Raw genomic sequence first — 27,665 nt, 5'->3', positions numbered from 1 at the left:
GCCGTTGGAATTGCGACCCGATTAGGCACAGAATATTAAATCGTGTTCTGGCCTTTGCCCCCGACTGCCACTCAAAGTGGCTACTAGCCAATCACAGCGCATCCTTGCACAAGCCGTGTAGGGTTTCGAATGACGCAGCCACGAACAACCTGCCTTTAACAGTCTGCAGCCATAGTTCGGTGTGACGTAGCCCCTCGATATTCAGAGGAATTTGTCCACCATCAATTAGTTGATTTAATCCACAAATGTGTCTACACAGATCATACAAACAGCAAAAGAGCAAAAAAAATAAAAATCATAAAAGAACCAAAACAAAACAAAAAGAAGACAACCACAAGACTGGTGCCTTTTGAATTCTTTGTTTTATTTTCAGTGTGGAATGTAAAGAAGTCTTCATCGCTGTTTCAGGAATCACATTATTATTAGGCAGATTACATGGAATGCACACTATACGGTTCACACTCACAGTTGATCATTTATCCTCTCTTTCGGGTGGAAACCAAACTGTCCAAAACTGTTCCAAATGGACCCTTTCGGGTCTGTAACAGAGTGTTCGAATGGAACAAAATGGACCATTACGGGTCCATTTGGACTCTCCATGGCCCTTGAAATTAAACATTTGAAAACCAGTGCCTAAGGAAATGTGAAATGAACACCTCAACCCCTCGGATTACTTTGCGACAGTATTTAAAGTCATACTGTGTAACATCATCAATCAATACTGCAGTGCAAAAAGTCTCTATTATAAGTAAAATTCTGGTATTCAAAATGTACTTGAGTACAAAGGTATTGGCATCAAAATGTACTAATGTACCAAAAGTAAAAGTCCTCAAAATGCAAAGAAATCTTTTGAAAATGAAATCGTTTTGTTACATGTTGTGCCAATTTATAAATTGCTTTATTAAGTAGCCGTGCAATAATCTGAATGAATGGTGAGCAGATCATTGTTGACAAATAAACTAAATAAACGCTGTGTAGAACCACCAGCACAGAGAAAAGGAAATGTTAGCGCACGCTGTCTTCACTCACAGAAATATTTATTGAAGAAAAACGTGAAGGCAGTGTGCGCAACCACTTGAAAGTGGTGTGTGTAAATGAAGCAAAAGATTCCTACAGAATTTTTTTGATAGCAGTTATCTTGTCACATCAATGTTCATGTCAAACTGACCCTGAGAGATTCATAATCATCTACAAAAAACAATATGGATGCACTAATATCAAAATTCTTGGCTGATGACATTACTGATCTTTAAAATAGAAATGTATCTGTACCCGCCGATAGCTGATACCGATACCAGTATTGCATTATTTAGGGGGCCAAGCCCGAAGATGCCAAACGGTGAAGACGCGAAGCCCACGACCATTGGCCAAAGGGTGGCGGTGGTTTGACCAGTAAGCTCCGCCCTCAGATGTTCTGCCAGTTTTAAGCAGTTTGAAAAACTGATCTTTGTCAAAGATCTTCTGCCGGGATTTTTGAGCAATTTGCGTGAAACATTCTACACACAATCTATGGCCCATTATCCTAGCCCTGGTCCAGCGAGTTCTCTCTGACATGGAAAGAAAATTCCACTGCCGTGCACGGGCTCCCGACTTTAGTAAAAAATAGACAAAACTACGTTGCTACTCACTCACCGAAATAATGGCTGTTTTGTGTTGTTTGTTTCACTTGTTAGACTTGTGTCTATTCTCCAGGGTGAGAATCCTCTCAGGACCCCACCTTCTCCGTATAATATAATTTTTGGGGTCTTTTTGGGTTAAGGTTAGGTTTAACATACTGTAGTTTTAGTGAGGTCAGGGTTAAGGTTAGGTTTAGGAATAGTTTTACTGAGGTTAGGTTAGGGCCAGCTATGTAAATTGTATGGTCTTCTTTCACTCGACTTCAGTGTTCTGTTTCTATGGCTTAGTGTGCGTATTGCATTGCTTGCCCCTGTTATCGCTGCTTGCAGCTATATTTGTATTGTTATTATTTCCCCCTTTTATGCCAGGGAAACAAATAAATAATATACAAATAAAATACATACAGTTCAGAATCAGCTAATTGGTAAGCTGCCGATACCAATACACCAACATAACCAGCGGAAATATTGGCTACTGCCTTCGGTGAATGTCAACTTTATTTGCCGATACCAATATTTACAGATACCGGCAATGCCGGCTGATACCGATATGTGGCCGATTAAAACAGAGATATTAACATGAATATTATCAAAGCACACAGCAACGTGGTCGCTGTCAGATGAAAGCCTTGTATGTCCAAAAACTGTACTTTTCAGGGAATGGAGAAAATAATGGATGCAATGTAATTATTATTTAGTCACAACCCTTGTCAATACTTTTCATTGGCTCAAAATGTATAAAACAGACACTTAAACACTTCCACGTATACAAATACTTTACACAAATAGCAAAAAAAAACAAATAATCATCGCAACATAGCACACAATGTGACACAGTAGGGCATGAATTTACAAACAAAAACATAAAACGTTGAAACAGGGAGCTACAAGGGTTCTGCCTGACAGCAACGAGCTGCAGAACAGTCGTACTGTACGGCTCAAGCACAATAAGCATCGCTAAAGAAAAAAGGCATAAAAAAAAGAACAGAAACCAACTCAATTCATTTCTAAGAGGAGTGTAAACGGCTGCTCTGGGTGAACTGAAAGAAGTGTTACACATAATATCATCTCCACCAAAACTGTTACTTTTCAGGATTCAAATTACAAGCTAGTATTGTAGCTATTTTTTCAACTTTTCTGTGACACATTGTCGTGATCTGTATTCACCTTTTTCCTAAGCTGTGTGTGGTCCACTTCCTGTCGATTCTAACAGCATTGAGCAGCATGGAGTGTTGGAGTTTGGAAGCGCTCGTTGGAAATCACTCAACCGTCCTGCGTACCACCTGTTTCTAAATGTCACATAATGCAGGAGACAGCAAAATGTTGTGTTATTGAAAACAAGCACTTCCAAACTCTGACACTTAGAAAAATAATCAAATGCAGGGCATTTCTTGATAGAAAGTAGCTCATAACGTTTCTATGGTGGATTTTCATGACACAAAAACTTTTCAAGCTTTTCGTTCAGCTGCAATGTTGGTGAGTTTAACATTGTTTAATGCAATCAGACAGGACTTTTCTGTTTGGATGCATGGGCTGTCAAGGCCAGGAAGTAGTTTTTTGCCACTCAGTGGGCGTTCCCGCATAACTTGTTATTTTGTAGTCATGTCCTAGTGTTTCCTGTTTTGCCTACTGTTTCCTGACTTGTCTAACCTTGTGATTAGTCTAGTTTCTCCACATGTATCCCGTTAGTCTCCCAGCCAATCCCTGTGTTGATTTTCAGTTGAGTTCACCTGTGTCCTTGTGTATTTATACCCCCCTGATCCCAGTGTTTCCTTGCTAGTTCATTGTGGTATGTTACGTGTCTCTTGTGTGCTTCCAGTCTTTTCGTTTGTAGTCCTAGTTTTTTAGTTCTTAAACATTTTTGAACCGACCTGCTCTGCCTCCACCTGTATTTGGGTCCTACAAGCTTTCCTGACTTGAACCGTGACACACATGCATTCATTAACATTTCAAATATGGAGATGAAGAGGTTTCCTACATGACAGCAATAAAGCTTAATATAGCTTATTATTTGATGTATAGATGCCTTAACAGACGTCACACTGATAAGCACCAGCATGCGCGCGCAGGCCGGCAGCACAAGAACACCACCTCTCATAAGATGCAATGGAAAGGTTCTAACTGCACTCATTCACGTGTAAAACATGCCCCATCAAACTTTCAGATGCTGTTTTTCTCCCAGTGTGGAGGAAGAATGATTAGGATTTTTATTGTGATCTCACTCTTGAAATATATAATCCAATGGGAGGTGCGCTCATGATCACGGCAGCAGAGCCTGTTTGTGCATGGCTGCACACGCACCTGCAGCCCATCAAGTGTAATTTATGCTTTGTCCCGCGATGGTGTCGCGCACGCAGACCTCTACACTCACAAGAGTCGCATCCGCGATGCGATGTGAGCTTGTATATCAGCTGTTCTCTGTGCGCAATACTGTTGCGCAATGAAGTATAACTGTCTCCTAGGGTGCGCCTCACTAGCCAACACACAAGAGAAGGTTGAATGAACTGAAACCAGCGCTCCCCAAAACAACAGGTTTGGAGATCTGTTGGGAGTTGATTACATGATGAAACAGTCACCCGTGCGACCAGTCTCAATGTCTGTAAACAAATAATCGGTCTCTAACTTTTAAATAGAATATACTGAGTGTCCGCTACATACACTGTATTGTTGCTGTTGGGCAGAATCCTCTTATCTCCATATTGTAACGTTGTTATTTAAATGCGTAAATTAACCCCATACTTGATCATACTACAATGTCACACAGAAGCATCAAAAGGTAGCAGATCCGCAAGCTCGAAACGTGGCGCGAAGTGAGGAGTTCTGAGCTTGTAGATCTGCTACTTTGGAATCTAGAGTCCTGAAAAGTAACAGTTTTGGACATTTGAGGTTTCCACCCGACAGAGACAATACGATAATGAGGGCCATATACTATAAGGAGTGACCACAGAGTAAACCATGTCAAAAATAACTATTATCAATACATTAGTAGTAATCCATATAGAAACAAAGTGAGCGACGTTCCCACTCCCAATATGTTTTTCCAAATTAATATGTGATCATATTTCAGATTAGTGTGTGATCATATATCACTATTTCAGGTTGAAATTTATGGAGAACAAGATGTTTTTTAGTATCACTTCATTCATACAATGTGACGCATTGAGATTGTTCATTTTGGTCATGATCTATTTTCTCCATTAACAATACAATATAAATATAACTATGACTTATTTACAATTCAAGCAACAATTGAAGGGCCTAATGAATTCAAGAAAATGTGTGGCCCCTTTTTAAGTGAAGAACATTATTTTTCATATTTCTTTCCACGTCATAAAAAGAAAAAACTAACTAACTAACCAAACGAAACGTGAAACAACAAAATATGAAAGTAACAGTGTTTCCAAATACACTTACACATTATTAGAACCAAATAAAGTAATTAAATAATTAAATTATTTGTGGAAAATTAAAACCAATTTCATTGGGCAATGGTGTTTGGGACGTTATGTACAGTACTTGTTTGACATAAAACCCGTTCCACCCAATACATTATAAACACAGGCAACGGGTCATTATTATTATTAGTAGTAGTAGTAGTAACAAACAAACATGTGCAGTTATGCAGTGTGTGTGTGTGTGTGTGTGTGTGGGGCAGTGTTGATTTTGACAGTAAATGTTGACTTAGTAACAAACTTACAAACTTAGTAACAAACAAACATGTGCAGTTATGCTGTGTGTGTGTGAGAGGGTGTGTATGTGTGTGTGTGTGTGTCAAACCGTGGTGTGTAGCGGTGTGTGTGAGGGCGTGTGTGTGTGTGCGTGTCAGACCATGGTGTGTAGCGGTGTGTGTGAGTGCGCGTGTGTGTGTGTGTGTCAGACCGTGGTGTGTAGCGGTGTGTGTGTGTGTGTGTGTGTGCGTGTCAGACAGTGGTGTGTAGCGGTGTGTGTGAGGGCGTGTGTGTGTGTGTGTGTGCGTGTCAGACAGTGGTGTGTAGCGGTGTGTGTGAGGGCGTGTGTGTGTGTGTGTGTGTGTGCGTGTCAGACCGTGGTGTGTAGCGGTGTGTGTGAGGGTGTGTGCGTGTCAAACCGTGGTTTGTAGCGGTGTGTGTGAGGGTGTGTGTGTGTGTGAGTGTGAGTGACAGACCGTGGTGTGTAGGGGTGTGTGTGTGTGCGTGTCAGGCCGTGGTGTGTAGTAACGGTGTGTGTGTGTGTGTGTGTGTGTCAGACCGTGGTGTGTAGCGGTGTGTGTGAGGGTGGGTGGGTGTGTGTGTGTGTGTGTGTGTCAGACCGTGGTGTGTAGCGGTGTGTGTGAGGGTGGGTGGGTGTGTGTGTGTGTGTCAGACCGTGGTGTGTAGCGGTGTGTGTGAGGGTGGGTGTGCGTGTGTGTCAGACCGTGGTGTGTAGAGGTGTGTGTGAGGGTGGGTGTGTGTGTGTGTGTGTGTCAGACCGTGGTGTGTAGCGGTGTGTGTGAGGGTGGGTGTGCGTGTGTGTGTGTGTGTGCGTGTCAGACCGTGGTGTGTAGAGGTGTGTGTGAGGGTGGGTGTGTGTGTGTGTGTGTGTCAGACCGTGGTGTGTAGCTGTGTGTGTGAGGTTGTGTGTGTGTGTGTGTGTCAGACCGTGGTGTGTAGCTGTGTGTGTGAGGGCGAGGCGGTGTGATCAGAAGCAGAGGAGATGGAGGGCGACGACGTGGCGTCTTTCTGGAGCTCCTCCACGCGCTTCTGCAGCTCCGCCCTGAGGAAGAGGAGCTCCTTCAACGTCTGGTGCACCGGCATCTGTTGACACAGGAGCGCACGTTAAAACACCTCGAGAGCCCAGAACGGAGATCTCCGTCCTGTTCATTAATTAACCCATTTTGGGCGGGAACCCCTTTTGGTGTTTTAAGCATTATGTTATACTTTAGTGCATAGAAAAGCGCTATAAAAATGCAAGCCATTATTATTATTATTAATGTGTTCATAAACACGGACAGCAGAAGAATCAAATCCTGTGAAAGTCTCTGAGAGCAACAAACGACCCACAGGTTAAAAAGGCTGATATGATCCATTTCACACACACGCACACGCGCACGCAAACACACATGCACACACACAGCTACAGTACCTGAGGCCTCATGCGGGGGTTCCAGCGGGTGTAGTAACTGGTCCAGAGCTCTAGGTGGCGACTGGAGGCCAGCGGGTACAGGACGTGATGTTCGTAGTCTACGTAGAACGGGTTGCTGAACTCCTCCAGCTGACTGTGTGGAACCAACCAATCATCATACATTATCATACAGTTATTGTCAGTGTTGATTTCGTCGACTAAAACGAAGACGAAAAATGTTCATCGACTACCTTTTTCCACTGACGAAAACTAAATGGAAACTAAGCTACGGTGGCTAAAACTGAGACTAAATATACTGACAATTTCGTCGATAAATAAAAACTAGACTAAAATGTTAGATAGGGACTAGTGGACAAGATATCCTATGAGTTGCATGCTGAAAATAGCGGATCTACAAGCCCACATTCATTACGACGGCATCCAAGGCCCGCCAAAATACATTTTAGTCGACTAAATCAACTGTAGATTTAGTCAACTAAAATCTTATGATATTTAGTCGACTAAAACTAGACAAACACTAAATCATTCCAAGGGACTAAAATGTGACTAAAACTAAATAAAAACTATTCAAAAGACTATGACAAAAACTAAAATCAGATTTTGCTGCCAAAAACAACACTGGTTATTATGTGTTACACAGCTTGTCTGTTTTTGAGGGGCTTTTTTTGTTTGTTTAGAGCACTTATGACGTAAATCGTTTGCCAGCCACGTCTTAAGGACTTTAATGTTTGTTTCAATCATTTGTTGATTGTTACAATCATCTGTACTTTTATTTATTTTAGCGGCGCTAGCCCCTCCTACAGGTATATTGAGCTATTAGTGTAGAATTCCGTCCTACACAAACATTAAATTCCCATTGACAATGAATGGAGAATTTTACGTCATAGTGGCTGAGCAAATAGGCATATTGTGTATTTTACGTTGTGATGATGTACACGGGTGTGATTTTATGAAATTCGCTTCAGCGCACTGTGAGCTTGTCGATCGGCTATTTTCAGCGAAAGTCCCCACAGTAACAGAAATCATAATAGAAAGCTGAGAAGCATCTAGTTTTAGCTAGCGGTCTTATAAAGTCAGTCTGTGAGGTAAACATCCAGCTTTGCGTGTTATTGATGTGTGGAATGTCGTGTTGTACTGTTGTATCGCTGTGCATTACCTGTTAATGTAAGACCACAGTGACACTGTTTTGGTCTGCACTTCCTACGGCGGCCAGGAGGGGGTGGCGGTGGAGCGAAGACAAAAAAAAAAAGGACAATAACGTTAGCTTAAAATATTGTCAAACATGATATGTGTAACATAGTCTCGTGTTACCAGACTGTTGCCTCCGCAATTTCCAAACGCTTCATCATACAGTCTGGGCCAACGGAAGAGCTGTCATGAGTGAACTATAAAGCGGAAGTGGAGCCTCCTCGCCACTTCTGTTTCGTCTTTACAGTCGCACACATTTATCCTAATATAAATAGAAAACATCTAAGCATATATAGCTTGTTGCTTAGCAGAAAAGGAAATAAAAAAATAAGCTCTAAAGATTTTAAAATAGATTTTCGTGAACGGAAATGGCAGCCTCCGTTACTCAGCTCATGGGGGCTATAGGTCCAGACTCTATATAGCATTCGGAGATTGTGGAATGGTTGTCTGGCTACGCGAGACTATGTGTAACATAACGGCGGTCATGCACACGCATTGTTACCTTGGCTACTCGCTCCTGTTCGCTGCTATAGAGGAAGGTTCCGAACAGACAGCTGTACAGGTGGTCACACACCGTGATGAGGAACACCTCGTTGAACTCGAACGCCGCTGGGAACTGCGACGCAAAACAGCACGTGGTCAGTGAAACATATCCATAGAGAGAGAGAGAGTGTTGATGTTCGTGGACTACCTTTTTTCACTGGCGAAAACTAAATGGAAACTAAAATGAAAACTAAGCATCTAATCTACAAGCTCACAACGTGTTACGACGGCATCAAAGCCCGCCGAAATACATTTTAGTCGACTAAATCAACTGTAGATTCAGTCGACTAAAATTGGTATGATATTTAGTCGACTAAAACTAGACTAACGCCAAAACATTCCAGGTGACTAAAATGTGACTAAAACTAAATGAAAACTATTCAAGAGATGATATGACTAAAACTAAAATCTAAATTTGTCGAAATCAACACTGGAGAGAGAGAGAGAGAGGACAGGGAATAATGAATGTCAATGAAGTCTCACTTGTCGTGTCATCTGCCACACACAGTCCATGAACTGAATGAAGAGAGGAGAACGCTCCGAGTTAGCGTGGTTCTCGTCGCCATGACCCACGCGCTGGAGAGAGAGACACGCACACACACACACACACACACACACACACACCTTTTCATGTCAACTCTCAAGAGTTAACCCATTCAGGCCTGACGTCGAAAAAAAAAAAAAGTTTTCTAAATCATGACAATTTTCTGAAAGATTTGAGGCACATTTCAACGATTTTTCAAAAATAGCAGACCTACAAGTTAATAGCGCGCCACTCGGTGGCGCGGTATGAGCTTGTAGATCTGCTATTTTTCTATAGCTAAATTATAACATAATGTATGTAACCACCAAAAAGGGTTCCCGCTCATTTGCCGTTACTTAATTTACAAGAAGTCTATACATCATTAGAGAATGTCAAATAATTGTCCCTCCTAATGGTACCACATCAATACAGCATGGAATTTTGGACAGAATCCTATAACAAAAAGTATTCTTTAGTGTTGGGCCTGCAAGGCGCGCGTCTCATCAAATGGTGATCCGTGGCTCAAATGCAGAATAAATAATGGGCCATGATATGAAGAGGGTTGAAAAGCAGTGCTATATACTGTATATAGCTAAAATCTATATTCTATAATGACACGGATAACTTAATTTGACCCAAACTGAGCTCACTGGCACATCGCACAGTAAAACACACAGTGTTGTGAGCTTGTAGATCTGGTTTTGCCGAATGTTCCCCTGAGAAAAGGGACGCTCTAGGGTTGAAGTGGTTACTGGGTAAAATATCTACGTCAGGTCTATAATCCAACATGTCACAGCCGGCAATGACGGAGATCTCCGTCATGTGGTCTTTTCAGTGGTTTATGATAGATGGCACTCTTCGGCCAACGTATGAATGGTTCTATAGGTTGCTAAGGCGACAGATACAACCGGAAATGAACCGGAAGTGACAATTTAGCCTGCCGTCCGCCTCAGATTTAGAAAGAAAATGCATTTATCTCTTTTCCCAGATTGTGTTTTTGGTCAAAACAAGCTTAATTCAACAGCCCATAACTAAAGAACTGATGATCACAGTTACAAAATTAATTTTCTGGTTGAAAGAAGATCGACCATCAATTTGTGTTTACTGTAAGTAACAGTATAACTACACGTTATTGTGTATGGTTTTGTTTCCTCCACTCACCGCAGCAAACTTGTGCCCGAAACTCAGCCATTCCTTCTCCACAAGAACCTGGACACACGCACGCACGCACACGCACACAGAGAGAGAGAGAAAAGGTGGGAGGGAGCTAGCCATGAATAACATAACAAGCATCGGCGTTAGAGCAGTTATCGCAGTTCCTGAACTGCTATTTCGGGACCTAAAATGAACTATGAAGACAGCCTACAATTCCCATAATGCTTTGGTGCACTGATCCTCCTTGTGGATAGAGCGTCGCAGTCCCGCCCCCTACCATGGCCCAGGAAATGAATCCCAATGCATTTTTCCCATAGACATTTCAAAAAGTATTTATTTAAAGACGGTTACGCCGCGGACAAAGCCAACTCGAGGGGGTAGGGGGCGGGACTGCGACGCTCTATAGGGGGAGGGCTGTCTTACAGAGTAGTAAGACAGGAAGTAAGTGAGCCCAGTGTCCATAGACACTGCTAAAATCTAAAACCACATATTACACACACAAAGACCCCCAGGGAAGTGTTCTAAATCTTCTAAACGTCATTAACTTATTTTTTGCAAAAATGGTGAAGTGTCCCTATAAGTAAAACATTTGAGTACTTTTTCCACCACTGTGTGTGTAGGACCCACTGACCTGGAAGCCCCGTAGAGTGCGGTAGTGGCTGTCCAGCATCAGCATGGCCAGAGACGTGAGCTGGGCGGTTCGATCCCAGCCGTCGCTGCAGTGGACCACCACGGAGGTCTTCCCCGACTCCAGGCGGTCGGCGATGCGCACCGCGCCGGCCAACAGCAGCTGCACGCACGCACACACGCACGCGCACGCACACACACACACACACACACACACACACACACACACGCACAGTGGTGGAACAAGTTTAGTTTCGGTTTGTTTTTGGTAGAAGTTGAAATACCGCAATACAGAGTGTCGCAGTGGCGTGAATCTTGTTTGTGTCCGAGCATAGGCATGGCTGAGGCATGGTAACGCCCCGCCTGCCTGTGATTGGTCTACTGACACTGCCCGTCTTGACTGTCCTCCGAGACACGAGGTTACTCCGTGGTGAGATTGAGAAATAAATAATAGGCTACAAGAGAATGACAGCTTGACACGCGCAACAGAATGCAGCCTTGTAACTAACTAAACTAACATTTGCTTTGATTGAATAACACGTATGTGTTGATTTGTCTATGTCTATGATTTGATTTGGGTGTGTTTTAAATAAAGTGTTAGTGTTGATTATCGTGTATTAGTCTAATTATAGTAAACTAATTATTATTAGTAAACTATTACAATAAAAAGGATAAAGATGAAGGGAAAATAGACCTTTTTATAGTACAATAATGTCTCAAGTACACAATAATCAACACAAACACTTTATTTTAGAACACACCCAAATCAAATCAGATTAAGGCATGCATGTTCAATCAATTATTCCATCAAAGCAAACGGCATAAACAATATTAGTTTGCCTCTTCTACAAAAATAAAACTTACAAGTTAGCGTTCTCTTGTATCATACCATATATGATATCAATTCAATGAGTGAACCCGCGGCAGAGAAGCAGTAAAAGATTTTGAACACTAGATGGCAGTAAAGAAGTTAATAGCCAAAGTTTAAAATAACGGTTTGAGTGGTTAAACGCTAATAAAGTGACACAGATGCTTTCCAGGTCCTAATGGGTTTATAGTCACGTACTCGTATGTACTCCAGCCAGTGTGTGTTGTCGATGTGCGAGTGCCAGTGGCTCTCGTCGATGGTGGGGTACACCACGTCCTTCAGCTTCCTCAGGGAGTCGCGCATCACGTGGATATTGGGGATCTCCAGGAAGTTCAGCTCTACATTGGGGTAGAAACTCTCGCTCTCGTAGCCGCCGTCTTTAGCCTGCATGGTAACCATGAGAGAGAGAGAGAGAGAGAGAGAGAGAGAGAGAGAGAGAAAGAGAGGTTATCTTTAGCCCAGTGGTTTTCAACCATGGCCAGCTAAATGATGGAGAGTTGGTAACCAAATTGACCCTTATTAGATCTTTTACTTTAACTCTTGAGAGTTTAAAATGAAGGTTTCATTTTACACTCTCAAGTGTTAGAACTGAATTATTATTTTGATGGACGTTTGCCTGTTATCCTCCTAACGGTACCACATCAATACAGCATGGAAAGGCTCAGTTCACACAGGTGTGATTTTAATAAATCCTTTAGCATTGGAGTGGACGGGGCTGGAGTTTCTTTTTTCTTTGGATCACGTGATTTCCGGGTGTATCTGAAATGTCTGGACGTCATTGCATCATTCATTAGGTTGGCAAAGAGCGCCCTCTAGCGCATTTGTTCCCAACCTTTTTATACTGAAGTTAAGTACCACCTCATAAAATATTTGGCTCTCCATGTAGCACGTAATACCTGCGTAATACCTGCCCTTTTTGTTCCACCCATAAGCCAATAATGCTGCTGCTCTGACAAAACTCTGTCTAATCACTAATCGGCACAACTGATGATATTTCTAATGTGATTAATCCGTTCTCAATTCTTCTATTAACGGCTAGGTGTGCCGTCATGCTCATTTCAGCACGGCTGGACAGCCTACCTGTAGTAATATAAATATCTCATTCCACTTTTGTCTTTTTTTCTCCTTTTTTGGGGGGCGACTCCTCTGCAAGTACCACCAGGGGTACTACAGTATACCAGTGGTTGGGAACCTCTGCTCCGGGCCGAGCCAGAGTCTAGCGCAATCACCGGCGATACCGCCGTAACGTATACCTTGTTAGTGTCGGCCACGCTGCCCTGTCGGGCGTCAAAGATGCAGAGTTTGTGCGACTGGGCGTTGGCGTCCATGATGGTCTGCAGGTAGCGCTCGTCCTCCCTGCAGCGGCGGTCCGACGCGCCCACCAGCGGCTGACTGCAGCGCACGATGGTGGCCTGGGACTCCGGGTGGATCCACGACAGCACCTGGTAGCGGACACACAGCAGCACAGGCTGGTATATGTATACACGCAGTGGTGGAAGAAACTACTGAAATACTAAAATGTACTGGGAAAAAAAAGTAAAGTACTGAAATGTTTTACTTGAGGAAAAATACTGTAATGTAGCTGTATACTCCGTTACAAGTAGAAGTCCCAAATAAAAAATGTACTCAAGTAAAAGTATCGGCATCAAAATGTACTTAAAGTATTACAAGTAAAAGTAGTCAGGTTGCAGAATGTCCCATTTCACAAGTTAAAAATGTGTACAAGATCTATTGAATATAGCCGATCTGCAAGCTCACAACGTTTTCAAAGTCAGCGGCATGCCACTTTGAAAAGCGTCATGCCACTTTGGCACAGCGGCATGCCACTTTGGCACAGTGGCATGCTGCTTTCAAACACAGATACAAAACCCAAATACAGATACAAAACACAAATCTGAACTTGTGGATACAAAACACAAATGTGAACCTGTGAGTTCACTCACGTGAGTTGCAAATCTGAACTTGTGAGTTACAAATCTGTAATATTTACTGTGACACTTTTCAGACTGTTCTAACTCCATACAAAGTGGTATGCCACTTTCCAAAGAGTTTCCATCTAGTTTTCGTCAGTGAAAAAAAAGGTAGCCGACGAACATTTTTTTTGTCGACGAAATCAACAATGAGTGGCACTCACCGGTATGCGGTGCTTGGCCCTGAAGGCCGCCACCCTCTTGATGTCGTCGTCCTTGATGCTGGTGGGAACGACCAGGACCGAGGGGTAGGTGTCACACACCTCGTAGCTGCTGTTCACCTTGCTGAAGGTCCAGCTCTCGTTGGGCAGGCCCTGAGATCACGCACGCACACACACACACACATACAGTACACACACACGCGCATGATCAAATGTTTTATTTATTTTAACCCTACACGTATAAAAATAATAACGGTTTTGGTTCCAGAAAGAACCTTTCAGACAAAGGTCTTTAAAGAACCATATATTTGATTGGTTCCAACCAACCCACTTAAACCCTATACACTTCATTAGCCAGTGAAATTCCTTCGTCGAAAATAAAGCAGATCTACAAGGTCACAACGCGTCACGATGTGGTGCGTTGTGAGCTCTTAGATCTGCAGTATTTTTCGATGAATGTCTGCCTATTGAGACATGGTTTAAAAGTGTTCAAAGGATCCCCAAAGAACTTTGACCAAAGAAAAGGTTCTCTAAAACTACAGATGAGGAACATGAAGAACCATTCACGTTAACCATTCAAGAATCATAATTCTTCTCTCTCTCTCTGTGTGTGTGTGTGTGTGTGTGTGTGTGTGTGTGTGTGTGTGTGTGTGTGTGTGTGTGTGTGTGTTCACCTGTCTCCTGTACTCGGCAATGGCGTCATAAACTTTCCATCCATCCGCAGGAAACTCCTCTTCGTACAGGAACGCAAACAGGGGCTGCAGCACATGCAAAGATAATGGCGGTCATCTCAAATGACCGTGATCACGGGAGATTACGGAATAACGGGCCTGGCAACGGGACCGGGTTCATGCGGGACACGCATACACGTGATGTGCATATAGGTTTTTTTGTTTAATTTTGTTGAAATTATAAGTTTTTTCTCCACATTAGATCCATTTCACAAGACATAATAATAACTGATAGGCAAAATGCCAATGGCGAAAGCTATTCCAACCCTCTTTGGGTCTTAGAATATAGTACTGTGTCTACAATATGAAACACAGACAGACGGACAGACGGATGGACGGACGCACCAGGCCTCTGGACAGTGGGAAGGCGTGCTTGGCCAACACCTCTACGATATCAGGTTGGTTCTCTTGTTTCTTATAGGCAAACCTCAGACTCCTGATGTCCTGTTAGAGAGAGAGGGAGAGAGAGAGAGAGAGAGAGAGACCTTGTTTAATTTATAGAGTTCGTTCGGCTGCTGCAATATTTGCTTCGACGATGAAATATCATTGAGGAACATGTCAAGATTTGAACGTTTGGTTTCAGGCTGAATTGACATTAGATGAATGAGCAGGCATGGGGGCGCCAATGGCTGCGTGCGTGGCTCACCCAAAGGCCTTCGAAACAAAATGCTTAAAAATTGCAGATTTACAGGCCCACAGCGGGGGCACGAAGGGACGCGCTGTGAGCTTGTATATCTGCATTGGCGTGGTCTACCTTAACCCATTTAGACCCGAGGACACTTGCAGGGAGTGACATGCAGTAAACGTAAGAAAGCCTTCTAGCATGGAATTCTCCTTTAAAACACCAAAAGGGGTTCCCACCCAAAACGGGTTAAAAACCGTTTTGTCCCAAACCCGACCCTTTGGTGTGGTTTGGGCTTTAGGCTCTCACCACGCGTCCCAGGTTCCATTTAATTGCTGAGCCCGACGTGTCACTACACCTGTGTGTTTCCCGTCAACGTCCACTATACTATCAAATAAAAGCAGAAAACCCCCCAAAAATATCTTTTAAAAAAAAGGGCTCCTCCAGACCTTACAGACGAGCTCCAGGCCTCTGGTGTTCTCTCCATGGGTCTGAACGTTGATGGTCTCCAGACGGCTGACAGCTCCCAGGTTCACGTCCAGGATGAAGGGAGCCTCCTGGGGAGACAACAAGGAACACAACATCCACATCACATAACGTGCAGTGTTGATTTCGCCGACAAAAACAATGACGAAAAATGTCTACGAAAAAAAAGGTAGTCGCAAACGAAATAAAAACTACGCTATGATGACTAAAACTAAGGCTAAATATATTGACAGTTTCGTCAGCAAATAAAAAAACTAGACTAAAATGTTAGGGAGGGACTAGTTGATCCAGTAGAACTAAAAGACAAGTCAGTTTATGTTTTGGTCGTGTTCGGGTGTTGCTCTCTGAAAATAGCAGCTCTACAAGCTCTACAAGCTTGTGAGCTTGTCGATCGGCTATTTTCAGCATGCGACCAAGTGTCAAGCCAGTCATTACGGCGCCATCAAGGCCTGCCAACACAACACACATAGACTTGAGCATTGCTCAAGCCACTGATGATGACCAGACAGGTATTGATGACAGAGCTTTCCTTCTTAAAGTAGGGTAAGACATATTATTCTATGATATTAATAGTGTACAGTAGTGTGTTACCCGTTCTAGGCTGCAGAAGAACAGCTTGTAGGGGGTGATGGTCAATGTTCCTGTTACCAGCCCACTGAATGGACAGATGTACATCACATCTTTAACTGCACGCACACGCACGCACACACACACACACACACACACACACACACACACACACACACACACACACACACACACACACACACACACACACACACACACACACACACACACACACACACACACACACACACACACACACACACACACACACACACACACACACACACACACACACACACACACGGTAATCAGTTTTTTCCTTAGCACATGCAATAGCATCCATAAAGAGACAGATTTAAACAGAGCAAAACGAATTTTTAAAAAAAAACACGCAAGCAGGTCAGCACTATAAATTATGAATAAAATATAAGAAGAGAGAGACACGCTCTGAGCCACACACACACACACACACACACACACACACACACACACACACACACACACACACACACACACACACACACACACACACACACACACACACACACACACACACACACACACACACACACACACACACACACACACACACACACACACACACACACCAAGGCCTGCCAAAATACATTTCAGTCGACTAAATCAACTGTAGATTTAGTCGACTAAAATCGTATGATATTTAGTCGACTAAAAAATTAGACTAACACTAAGACATTCCGGTTGACTAAAATGTGACTAAAACTAAATTAATTAAAACTATATAAGAGACTACATGACTAAAACTAAAAACTAAAACGTTGACGTCAAAATCAACACAGACAGGACGCCGAGGTTTCTCACCGACAGCCTGGACGCTCTCTCCTGGGACCAACGGCACGTCGTCCATGGTCACCTGTCTGCTGGGGTCTCTCACAGCCTGCAATGGCAACACAAGAGGGCAACTCTTTTGATATATTTACCTGGGCACCCCCTGGAACTCCCACAGGGGCCCCTGGGGGTCCCCGGACCCCACTGGTCTATGAGAGACATGTTGCAAACCACACACACACACACACACACACACACACACACACACACACACACACACACACACACACACACACACACACACACACACACATGGCAGTGGAAAATATTTCCAGAAATACAGATGACTCTTTAACTTCTATTTGGTTGTTATCTCCTTTTGTACCGGTAACTGTATTATTATGTATTATTTTCTGCTGTATTTTGTTTTATTGTAGTCAGGGACTGTACAATTACACCGCTTCCTGTACTGTACTGTACGCTGTGCCCCTCAAATAATCAAATAAATTAAGAAAGTAAGTACAGTATGCATTCAAGTAATGCTGCACACTACCGTTTCTCAATATTGGGTGAGGGTCCAGCAGGGACCACCATGGTTCACAATGGACCCTTCCATGTCTGTACAAATGTTGTACACTCTCAGAGTTAGAATAAGAGTTTGCGGTGTAGGTTGGAGTCCCAGAGATTAAAAAATAATAATAATTGTACTAAGTGTGGGTCCGTGTGGACTGTGACTCAAAGTGGAGACAGACAAGACAGTGGAGAGTCTATACGGCTCAACATGAATGACACTGCACACTGACGCAAAGCCAAAAACGAGAGAGAGCAAAGAGGAGAGGAGAGGAGAGGAGAGGAGAGAGAGAGAGAGAGAGAGAGAGAGAGAGAGAGAGAGACACTTGCCAAAGCATGGAGTGGGAGCTCAGAATCACTATCGCCACTAACCCCTTCAGTCGTGTCCTGGCCCAGGATAGCGCAAGCATGGAGAGAGAGAGAGAGAGAGAGAGAGAGAGAGAGAGAGAGAGAGAGAGAAGCATAAAGTATTAGAAGTTAGTACAAAGATCATCAAGGTGCAGGATGAGGTCAGATCTGCTATTTTCCACCACCAGACCCGAAACAAGCCAGTGTTTTGTAGCAGCGGAGCAGCTGTGAAGGGCTTGTCTGTGCACAGAAACACGACTGTCTGCACTGAAAGGTCAAAGAACCTCGGGCAGGAACCTCCTATCTCCATCATGTGTCAACTTGTTTCATCGGTTAATGCCCTACAATTCATTATACAATGTTGTACAAGAGTATAGCGAAAATAGCTGCCTGTAGAGAAGCTATTTTCGCTTTATTTATTTTAAACAATTTGAAAGTGAAAATGTGGAAGCGTGCGTGCGTGCGGTGTTTATAAATCTTTAACCAATGAAAAGTAACAAGAGCTTGCCGTGACTAAATAATTAATAACTACAGTTCATCCAATAGGAATTATTTTTTTGTCCATTTGCTAAAAAGTAACGTGTTTGGACATATGAGGTTTCCACCCGACAGCACATAGACACATACAGGATGTTAGATGGCAGGATGGGGGGGGAGGGGGGATCTGTGGGAAGAACGCTGTTAGAGTTAGTTGTAAACAGGAAGTGTTGATTTCGTCGACTAAAACAAAGATCCAAAAAAAAAGGTCTGTCGACTATACCTTTCTTCACTGACGGGGAAACGAAATAAAAACTAATCAAGAACTAAGTGCTGATGACTAAAAGTAAGACTAAATATGAGACTAAGTCGCGTTATGAGTCTTTGGTGTGGACTGGGACAAATTCATTTCTGTTGTGTACTCACAACACAAGAGACAATACTAGATGAATACTTCATGAACTGAAGTAAAACGGTAGAACTAAACACCAAAACAACATTCGCAATGTAACCCGAAGCCTCTCGTCTATAGGCCAGGTGTTTACCTTTGCAAAGATGTGGCCATAGAAGAAGAAATAAACTTCAACTACTTAATCTTGGCCTCCGCGTGACTTTCATCAAGTGTTTCTTTTTAGTATTCTTCATTCACCATAAAGGAATGTTATAGAAACAAAACTTCTCCTTGTATACAAGACATCACAGGCTGAGTACATGACATAAATTAAGACATTATTGGGGCGAACTAGTCCTTAATCTACTGCATTTGTCTTGTATTCATTACTACAAAAGTGGGTTAGAAGAATCCCAATCTTACCATCAAATTAGGCCTCCTGGGCACCTGGGGATTCGAGGTACACACACACAACACATAATGTTCAAATACATTGACAGTTGACACGCGCATCTGTGCTAAAAGCAGCGCGTGCGTGCACGCGCAGTCGCGCACGGCACACGCACACATCGTGTGCAAACACGAAAGGGTTTGCAGTGCCAACCTGCTCATAAATGAAAAGCGTGTTCCCCTGTGCCACATTTGCATTGTTCCATGCCCTGGCCCACAAAACACCACAAAACAGTGGTTTTCAACCAGTGGTCCATGGGGAGGTTCCAGGTGGTCCCCAGATAAATGATGGTCCAGAACTGGTATCTAAATGAACATGAAACCAAATGGACGCCTACGGGTTTCATTTCACACTCTCAAGAGTTCATTTATTAGTACGGGAACACCTTTTTGGGGTTTTTACCCTTTAAGACGTGAACCAATTTTGGGGATCTTGTTGCTATTATGTACAGTATATAGCAAGATCATTGTTTTTGTAATGTTTTGAATAAATATTTGAAGTTCTTCAGGAAACTTAGGTCAGAATTTAGAAGGCGTTTTTAAGAATCAGCCTCAGTCCTAAAATGGTTTAAACATCTGCATTACTTAATTTACAAGAAGTCTACACAATTGGAGAATGTAGAAGAATTGTTATTTTGATCAATGTTTGCCTGTCATCTCTCCTATGGTACCAACATCAATACAGCATGGGATTGTGGACAAAATTATATCCAACGACAACAACGTTTTGGGGACTGAGGGTATGAAAAAGGTTGAAAACCACTGCCATAAAAGGCTGCCGTGTTAAGTGGTCAGATGGGTGGACTGCAAACGATTTTAAGATATTTAAGTAGGCCCTGATCCAGAAAAAGGCTGAGAACCTTTGATCTCCTGCAAAACTCTGCTCGACACGCCCATAATATACTGTGAAAGCTCCAATAAATGCGACAAAAAAACATGGCTATTTTATGCTTGCAAGAAGAGACTGTCGACAGCGCTGGCACAAACAATGACATGGAAAAGACAGCGTCATATCTCGCAGCAATAAACCACCAATGCCTACAAAGTGAGCTCAGTGACAACTGGTGGTGAATAGCTAGTGTGAGCTACTGTATAGCCCAGTGGTTTTCAACTTCCAGGGGGTCCCCCAAACATCATTGATGGTTCATCTTAAAAAAATATTACATGAACTACTAGAGAGAACATCCAAGAATTAGAGATGTCCTGATCACGTTATTTTGCTCTCGATCCGATTCCGATCATTAAAAGTACCACAGACGAAAAACAGTCTAAGTCCAAATTTCATTCTGACCCCTCCACGAAAAGGCCTCGTTGTCCTGACCCCTTATCTATCATTTATACATTATGGATAAATAGTGTGGACTTAGACTGTTTTTTGTCTGCACCGCACTCTGACTCATGGTGCGTTACCTGTTCAAATCATGCAATAGAAATAACGGTGATGGGTCGCACACACCAAGAACTGCTTTAGTTTTTATTCTTGCATAGTGAATAATAGACAAACGTTTCGCCTATCCAGCCTTCATCAGTGTCCGACACTGGCTAATGTTAATTTCCTGAAATATTTCTGGACACAGTTGGTTTCTGTCTGACAGCAGCAGATATCAAAGTGAATACATAATTAGGAATTATAGTTTAGAAAGTTTGAGAATCACTGACCACTGTCATCTGCACATGCACCACCAATCACACGCAAAGGAGACAGAAGCAAAAGTGATATTGATTTGCTCGCAGCATACACAGGTCGTTAGCAGTGGTGGACATTTTCTGGTTCCATCGTTCCAGACACTAAATATATTTATATCAATTATTTTAAGCCTAATGTAGACCATAAAACATTTGATTCTGTGGGAAAATACAAATACAAATCCATGAATCACCAGGATGCTGGATGGCTTGATTCTAGGCTTAAAATAATTGTTATAAATATTTTTGGAAATCTCTATGGGGGGAAAAAAATGGGGTCTGGATCGATGGAACCGGAAAATGGCCACCACTGCTATGCCCTATAAGCAGTGTTGATTTTGTCGACTAAAACTAAGACGAAAAATGTTCGTCGACTACCTTTTTCCACTGACGAAAACTAAATGAAAACTAAGCTATGATGACTAAAACTAAGACTAAATATACTGACAATTTCGTCAACAAAGAAAAACTAGACTAAAATGCTAGGAAGGGACTAGTGGACAAGAGATCAAGTACAAGTCATTTTACAATAAGGTTGAATGCTGAAAATAGCAAATCCACAAGCTCACAACGCGTCGCAGCGCTTGTAGATCGGCTATTTTCAGCAAGTGTAAAAACAGCCATTACGTCGGGTTAGGGTCAAGGCCCGCCAAAATACATTTTAGTCAACTAAAACAACTGTAGATTTAGTCGACTAAAATCCTATGATATTTAGTCGACTACAACTAGACTAACAGTAACACTAAGACATTCCGGGTAACTAAAATGTGACTAAAACTGATTGAAAACTATTCAAGAGACTAAGACTAAAACTAAAATCAAAACTTGCGGCCAAAAACAACACTTCCTATAAGGCATAAGGCACGAGGCACAGCTCATAAGAGATAAGGCACAGGTCAAAAAGGCTTAATTCACATAATGCACATAAGCCATAAGGAACAGACCGCTACCGGTGACAACAACCTTACCCTTTGCCTTATAGCCGATGCTCTCCAACCCTGATGATCACAAACACAGCAACATATGAGCCTGCTGTGTGCTGATGGTCAGGCAAAAACTTGTATCGCCATATTTCAAATTATGATATTATTATAATTCATATTATTTGTAAATTAATATCCTACGTTGTCATAGAGAGGGAATATTAGCAAAAAACAGTAACTACATTTGGATCCCTTGCGGGACACAGGCTGTTTTTTTTAACATTTCTTCTAAAGTATTGGTTTTGGACACACAAGGTTTCCACCTGACAGCTTGTACTACTACTGTATTGTATGTGTGTGACACGCTGCACAAAGTGTAAATCACCCTTTAGCGAAAGCCAAGAGAAATACCTGCTGCTGGTCTCTCAGAGATATTGTTACCACATTGGGACTTGTTCGTTCGGATTGCCTTGGGACTCATAACATTGTCCTGGGACTCCTCTAAAAAGGACACCCGGCTTATTCCATTGAAGACATCGCAACAACATCGCTGGACGTGCGTGCGTGTGTATGCGTGTTAAAAAACCCACCTTGCTCAGACTTGGAGTGGTGTCGGTAGAGATCCCACTGGAGATGGTGGCGGCAATGAGCTGTTTGCACCACTCCACATGATTGCCTGCAGGACTAGACAGACAGACAGACAGACAGACAGACAGACAGACAGACAGACAGACAGACAGACAGACAGACAAGAAGAAAAAACACAAAAAAAGTGTTGTACCCTTTTTTTCTTCTTTCTAATTATTTGTTCGGCCCCAAAAAATGGGTTTGTTGTCATGATTTGTCACGATCCGACGTTGTCATGAAATGGGGCGGGACTGCGACGCTCTATATGAGGGCATTATAATGCATTATAAATGTACTTGAAATGCATTTAATATTCGACCTTAATATACTGTACACATTATATGAATTAACGTTTTAGTCATTCAAATAGGTCCAGCATAGCAGCTTTAAAGTAGGTCGTGGTGGCATTGTGGCAATAGCCTATATAACATCCAGCCATCTGGATAATAATCATATTATAATAGCTAAACATTGCACACAGACAACACGTCCGAGTGCCTACAGCAGCATGCAATCCATTCCATCCTGTGCACCTCTGTTGATTTTGCACAAATATTTGCAGGACCGGACGGGCGGGCGGACAGAAATAGAATTTGCATTTTCCAAATACTGCAAAATGCAGCTTTTCGCTTTTTTGTTTGTATAAAAGAACCGAGAAGCAGCTCTGACCAGAACTGGCGTATCGTGATCTCTGTCGGCACTATAGGGACACAACCAAAGAAATGCACAAACGCCAATAACACTGTGCATTTCAGTCTGTAATGTATAGATCTATAGATCTGTAGATAGATGTACAGTATAGAACCAAACCTGTCAAGTGTACCGTCTGTATGAATGAAGGAAGGAAGGAAGGAAGGAAGGAAGGAAGGATCATCTCATATACCAAGAGGGTCAGTGATATTGATGAATTCCAAATATTATTAAAGTATATCTGGGGCACCCCTGGACTTGCATCAGGGCAGCTTATGAGAACCCCTGCTGGTATTGATCTTAGAGTACCGGTATATATATTAATAGAGACGGCACCGGGAGGAAACCCTGAGGCGAAATGGACATAGTGGCCGAATTTGGCATTGCAGCTCGAGCCAAAACTGGTCCGTTGACTATCATTGCGCAGGTTCATGTTATTGGGGCATGCCGCATGACACGCGACCGCTATGTTTCGCGCGCAAAAGGTGCAATGATAGTCAACGGCACAGCGCGTTCACGATTTGGCCCAATCCATCCCAGAATGCACTCTGTTCCTACCCGGAAGGAGGAGTGAAATCGCCTCATGCGCTTTTGAGCAACTTAATGCAAGTGGATGGGAGGAGAAATCCGGTGCAGTCTCTATAATCTAAGGTATAGATACATACCTGTCCAGTGAACTGTCGATGCTGGCATGTCTGGACGACGACGTGCTGCTGCTGCCGGTCCTCAGCTTGGATCGGTTCGATGCCGAGGTGCTGCCCGGTCCGTCGGAAGCCACCGAACTCCCACTGCTGCCCGACTGTTTGTCCATCTCCTCCTCCTCCTCCAATAAGGAGGGCTGGGCAAGTCAATGGAAATATATAAGGAATGATGACATAGTCATAATGCGTCAGGTGAAACAGTAAACGATACAGAGACACCTCCCCAACAATATCGCCGAGACAGTTTGTTTATTTTTGGACCACAACTCTTATATGAGACGATTTAAGATGTTATTCTCCACAGAGAAAAACTTGACCCAGGGGATGAGCGCGTGACGGCAGGACTTCGGTGCTCTATAATAAATATAATAAAGTGCTGCTTTAATCGTGTTCATGTTGGTTAATCGATTAAACAAAAAGAAGGTTTAGCTGAAAACAAAAAAGGTCTGTCCGTTGTTGATTAAAGGTAAACTATAAATGGCCAATGGGTGCTTTAAGTAAAGTAATTACATTCCTGAAGGAATGTAATTACTCAGGCACACTCAGGCTTGCACGCGCGTGCATGCGCGCACGTGCTCACACGCACGTGCATGCGCGCACGTGCTCACACGCACGTGCATGCGCGCACGTGCTCACACGCACGTGCATGCGCGCACGTGCTCACACGCACGTGCTCACACGCACGTGCATGCGCGCACGTGCATGCGCGCACGTGCTCACACGCACGTGCATGCGCGCACGTGCTCACACGCACTCGCACGCACGCACATTCCCACTAGGTCGAGGAAGAAATGCCACTTGAATATTTTCAACTCAGCCTCACGGTGGCGCTATAACTGGCCGATTTGTGTTTTTACCTATAATTGCACCGATCTGTGTAAAACCATGTATGCACACTCCCTAGAGGCCAAGGAAAAACCTTTGCCTGGAATTTTTCACATCTGCTCTATATAGCGCCACCAGGAGGCCGACATATGTAAAACACATTTTCTAATATTACTCCTTCAGATTTTCTCCAAATTCCACACAAATCGGTACACATTGATTGATTGAAGAATTTATTAACAGTTTGCAGAATTACAGTACATTTCAAGCACAAACTCAATACAAAGGCTGTTAACTGTGAGTGGACGACCCAATTAAGCATTACACTTGTTTCCAACAGGGTCCACCATGTTCAAATCATCAAAACATTTAGAGACGTACAAATAGACACTTCTATAGACAGAACAGGAATTCATCAAAAAAGAATTCATCAAAAAGGAGGTAAAAAGGGAAAAGAAATATATACAGTGAGGGGAAAAAAGGGGGGGGCGGGGGGGGGGGGGGGGGGGATTCAGATTTTACGGGGGCCAGTTTCGAATTGCAGCCATCCGTAGGTGCCCTTTGAGAGCGGTTTTGAAGGAGTCAAGGGATTCGCATGTCTTAATGACAGTTGGTAGGGCGTTCCACATTTTGGTGGCATAGGAGCGAAAAGAATTTAGTCCCTTGTTTGTGCCGAATCTGGGTTGTACATGGTTCGTTGCACTCCCTCTGGTGTTGTGGGTGTGGACTTCGTTAACATTAAGGAAGTATCTAGACAGGTACATGGGTATCTTGGTGGTGTATCGAATCTTGTGGACCAGACCCATTGCAAGATGCTGTACTCTGTCGTCGACCCTAAGCCATTCCAGCCTGTCGAAGTGGGCAGGGGTGAGGTGGGTTCGGGGGGCTAGATCAAGTAGGAGCCTGACCAGTTTGTTTTGGGAAGTCTGGAGCCTGGTTTTAAGGGCCTTTGAGGTGCTGTGGTACCAGGAGGTGCATGCATAGTCAAAGAAACCCTGTACAAGGGCTCCTGTTAAGGTCTTCAAGGTGTTTTTGTTGACCAGTGAGGAGATCCTGTAGAGGAATCTTGTTCTATGGTTGACTTTTTTGATTACGTTGGTGGCCATTTTATCACCGGAAAGATTAGCCTCCAGGATGGAACCTAGGTAGGTAATTTCATCTTTACGTGTGATAACATTGTCACCCACTCTAACCAAGAAGCCATTTGCCTTGCTGAGATTACTAATAGAGCCAAAGAGAATGGATTCAGTTTTTCCCAGGTGTAAAGATAGTTTGTTATCAGCGAGCCAGGTGCAGATTCTACCGAGTTCAGAGCTGAGGGCATTTTCAACCTGCAGTTTGTCCCTGTCCGAGACCAGCAGTGCTGAGTCATCTGCGAACAGGAACAAGTTGCAGTCACAGGCTGAAGTCATGTCGTTTACATATATTAGGAACAGTAGAGGCCCTAGTATGCTTCCTTGTGGAACGCCACAGCTCACTGGGAGGGGGGGGGACAGTGTTCCGTTCACTTCCACCATCTGTTCTCTCCCCTCCAGGTAGGATTGCATCCAGCTCACTGATGTGCTATCGAAACCAATTGCTTTTATGCTCTCCATAGTCATGTGATCATGTGATTTGTTTGATTTCTCATAATTATCCATCCTGATTGGCTACGATTGGCTTCTAAAGTTTTCAGGAGTAGCCTGTTTTGTACCCGTTTTGTACAAATCGCCACAACTCCTCAACGCAGCGTCCGATTGCGGTCAAACTGTGCATGCCTATTCCCACTACTAGGCTGAGGAAGAGTTTTCAAATCAGCCTCATGGTGGCGCTACAACAGGCCACGTCACACACACACACACACACACACACACACACACACACACACAAATAAACATGTTTATATTACTCCTAAACATTTTGCCAAAATCACACACAATCCTATCTTCCTGGTGGAGACCTGTGCCCAGAAGGGCACTTTTTCTAGTTTGTAGTTTTTATTGTGTGAATAAACTAAACTAAGGTGTAGGCAGAAACGTTGTGTTGAATGCTAAATTGAATGCTATATATACTTAGATTAAAGTGTCCAATGAATGCTAGTGAGTTATAATCATACTAAATAACATCGTTATTATAATGTATAGCTATGAGAATTATAATATGCTGATCCTGGCCAAAAGAAAAGCTCAGTGAGGGACCAGTAATTATGAAGTATTATGAAACCTTATCAGTCATTCTTATGTAATGAGTTATTGTGATAGAATCGTGAATACTTGTGATTGCTTATACCGGTACATGCAATTACATGACCGTATACGTCATATAATGCTTTATAATGTGTCATGGGTATTGTTATAAAGATTATAAGGCATTGTAAGTATAGGCAGCTTATGTTTATAATGCATTAGCCTATAGACATGGGATGCAAAGTGTTAGCCTATACCAAAAAATGTATTTAAAAATAATAATCGACTAAATAAGATTTCTCTGATTAATCACATAATCCTGTAATATTATTAATACTTCGTTAGCATAAGCCTGCAATGCCTGGTGGTGGTGTACAAAAAAATGAAAATAGTCGATCTTGTGAGCTTGTAGATCGGCTATATTCACTTTGAAATCATGATATTGATTTGCAGAGTAGTCACATCTTGCAGCCCTATAGTAGGAGAACCTACCGCTTCCTTCCCGGATGGGACTCGAACCGCGGGTGATGATGATGTGGATCAGCGGGGTGTGTTCAGGGCGTCATGCCGGTTGAGAGGTTGATGAAGCCGGCCTTCAGCTCCCCGTCCAGCCGCTGATCATGGATAGATGGACTAATGGATGGATGGTTTTGATGGCGTTGCAACTGGCGTTGTTTTGTGTTGTTGTTTTTATTTGTTCCGTTTCCATCAACGAGGAAGCTGCTCCTCCGCTTGATGCTGTAGTCGTAGCGCCGGGGTTGCCAGGTTGTGCGAGTAACAAGCGTTTTTTTTGTTTGTTTTTTTGATCGATTGAATAGTATTTTTTGCAAATGTGCTGAAAGGATAAT

General features: G+C 43.0%; 1 protein-coding gene and 1 long non-coding RNA gene across 5 annotated transcripts; one reads left to right on the top strand and one right to left on the bottom strand.

The window, feature by feature from the left end:
- The first annotated feature begins 350 nt into the window (after positions 1 to 350).
- On the top strand, positions 351 to 3,563 carry LOC306914012. The gene is made up of 2 exons (XR_013788632.1): positions 351 to 1,430; positions 1,674 to 3,563. It is a non-coding gene; the product is annotated as an uncharacterized lncRNA (long non-coding RNA).
- On the bottom strand, positions 1,557 to 27,558 carry LOC306914011 (phosphatidylinositol-3-phosphate phosphatase MTMR1-like). Of its 4 annotated transcripts, XM_079490877.1 has the most exons (21): positions 27,310 to 27,558; positions 23,792 to 23,964; positions 22,400 to 22,493; positions 21,855 to 21,884; positions 19,174 to 19,197; positions 16,998 to 17,073; positions 16,182 to 16,276; positions 15,554 to 15,661; positions 14,828 to 14,926; positions 14,426 to 14,509; positions 13,755 to 13,904; positions 12,874 to 13,062; positions 11,819 to 12,004; positions 10,757 to 10,915; positions 10,132 to 10,179; positions 8,931 to 9,023; positions 8,407 to 8,520; positions 7,873 to 7,916; positions 6,717 to 6,849; positions 6,233 to 6,388; positions 1,557 to 2,905 (listed from the first exon to the last, which is right to left on the bottom strand). In XM_079490877.1, exons 2-21 carry the CDS (start codon positions 23,935 to 23,937, stop codon positions 2,876 to 2,878), a joined length of 2,058 nt encoding a protein of 685 aa, XP_079347003.1. In that variant the 5' UTR covers positions 23,938 to 23,964; positions 27,310 to 27,558; the 3' UTR covers positions 1,557 to 2,875. The 4 variants fall into 4 exon arrangements, with proteins under 4 accessions (XP_079347003.1, XP_079347004.1, XP_079347005.1 ...); XM_079490878.1 differs by lacking the exon at positions 21,855 to 21,884; XM_079490879.1 differs by lacking the exons at positions 19,174 to 19,197; positions 21,855 to 21,884 and adding an exon at positions 17,907 to 17,921.
- Between the last annotated feature and the right edge of the window lie 107 nt (positions 27,559 to 27,665).

The sequence above is a fragment of the Electrona antarctica genome, assembly GCF_951216825.1.
Source record: "Electrona antarctica genome assembly, chromosome: 21".
In the NCBI taxonomy this organism is placed as follows: Eukaryota; Metazoa; Chordata; class Actinopteri; order Myctophiformes; family Myctophidae; genus Electrona; species Electrona antarctica.
Note: the sequence above shows the minus strand (reverse complement) of the source record. Positions and strands in the feature narration are given on the sequence as shown.

What these genes read in the sequence shown, in the direction of transcription:
- LOC306914011 (XM_079490877.1), bottom strand. Translation starts at nt 23,937, where the DNA reads ATGGACAAACAGTCGGGCAGCAGTGGGAGTTCGGTGGCTTCCGACGGA. An exon ending in ATCGACAGTTCACTGGACAG is followed by an intron (nt 22,494 to 23,791) that starts GTATGTATCTAT and finishes CTGTCTGTCTAG; the next exon opens with TCCTGCAGGCAATCATGTGG. An exon ending in TCTTCTGCAGCCTAGAACGG is followed by an intron (nt 15,662 to 16,181) that starts GTAACACACTAC and finishes TTGTCTCCCCAG; the next exon opens with GAGGCTCCCTTCATCCTGGA.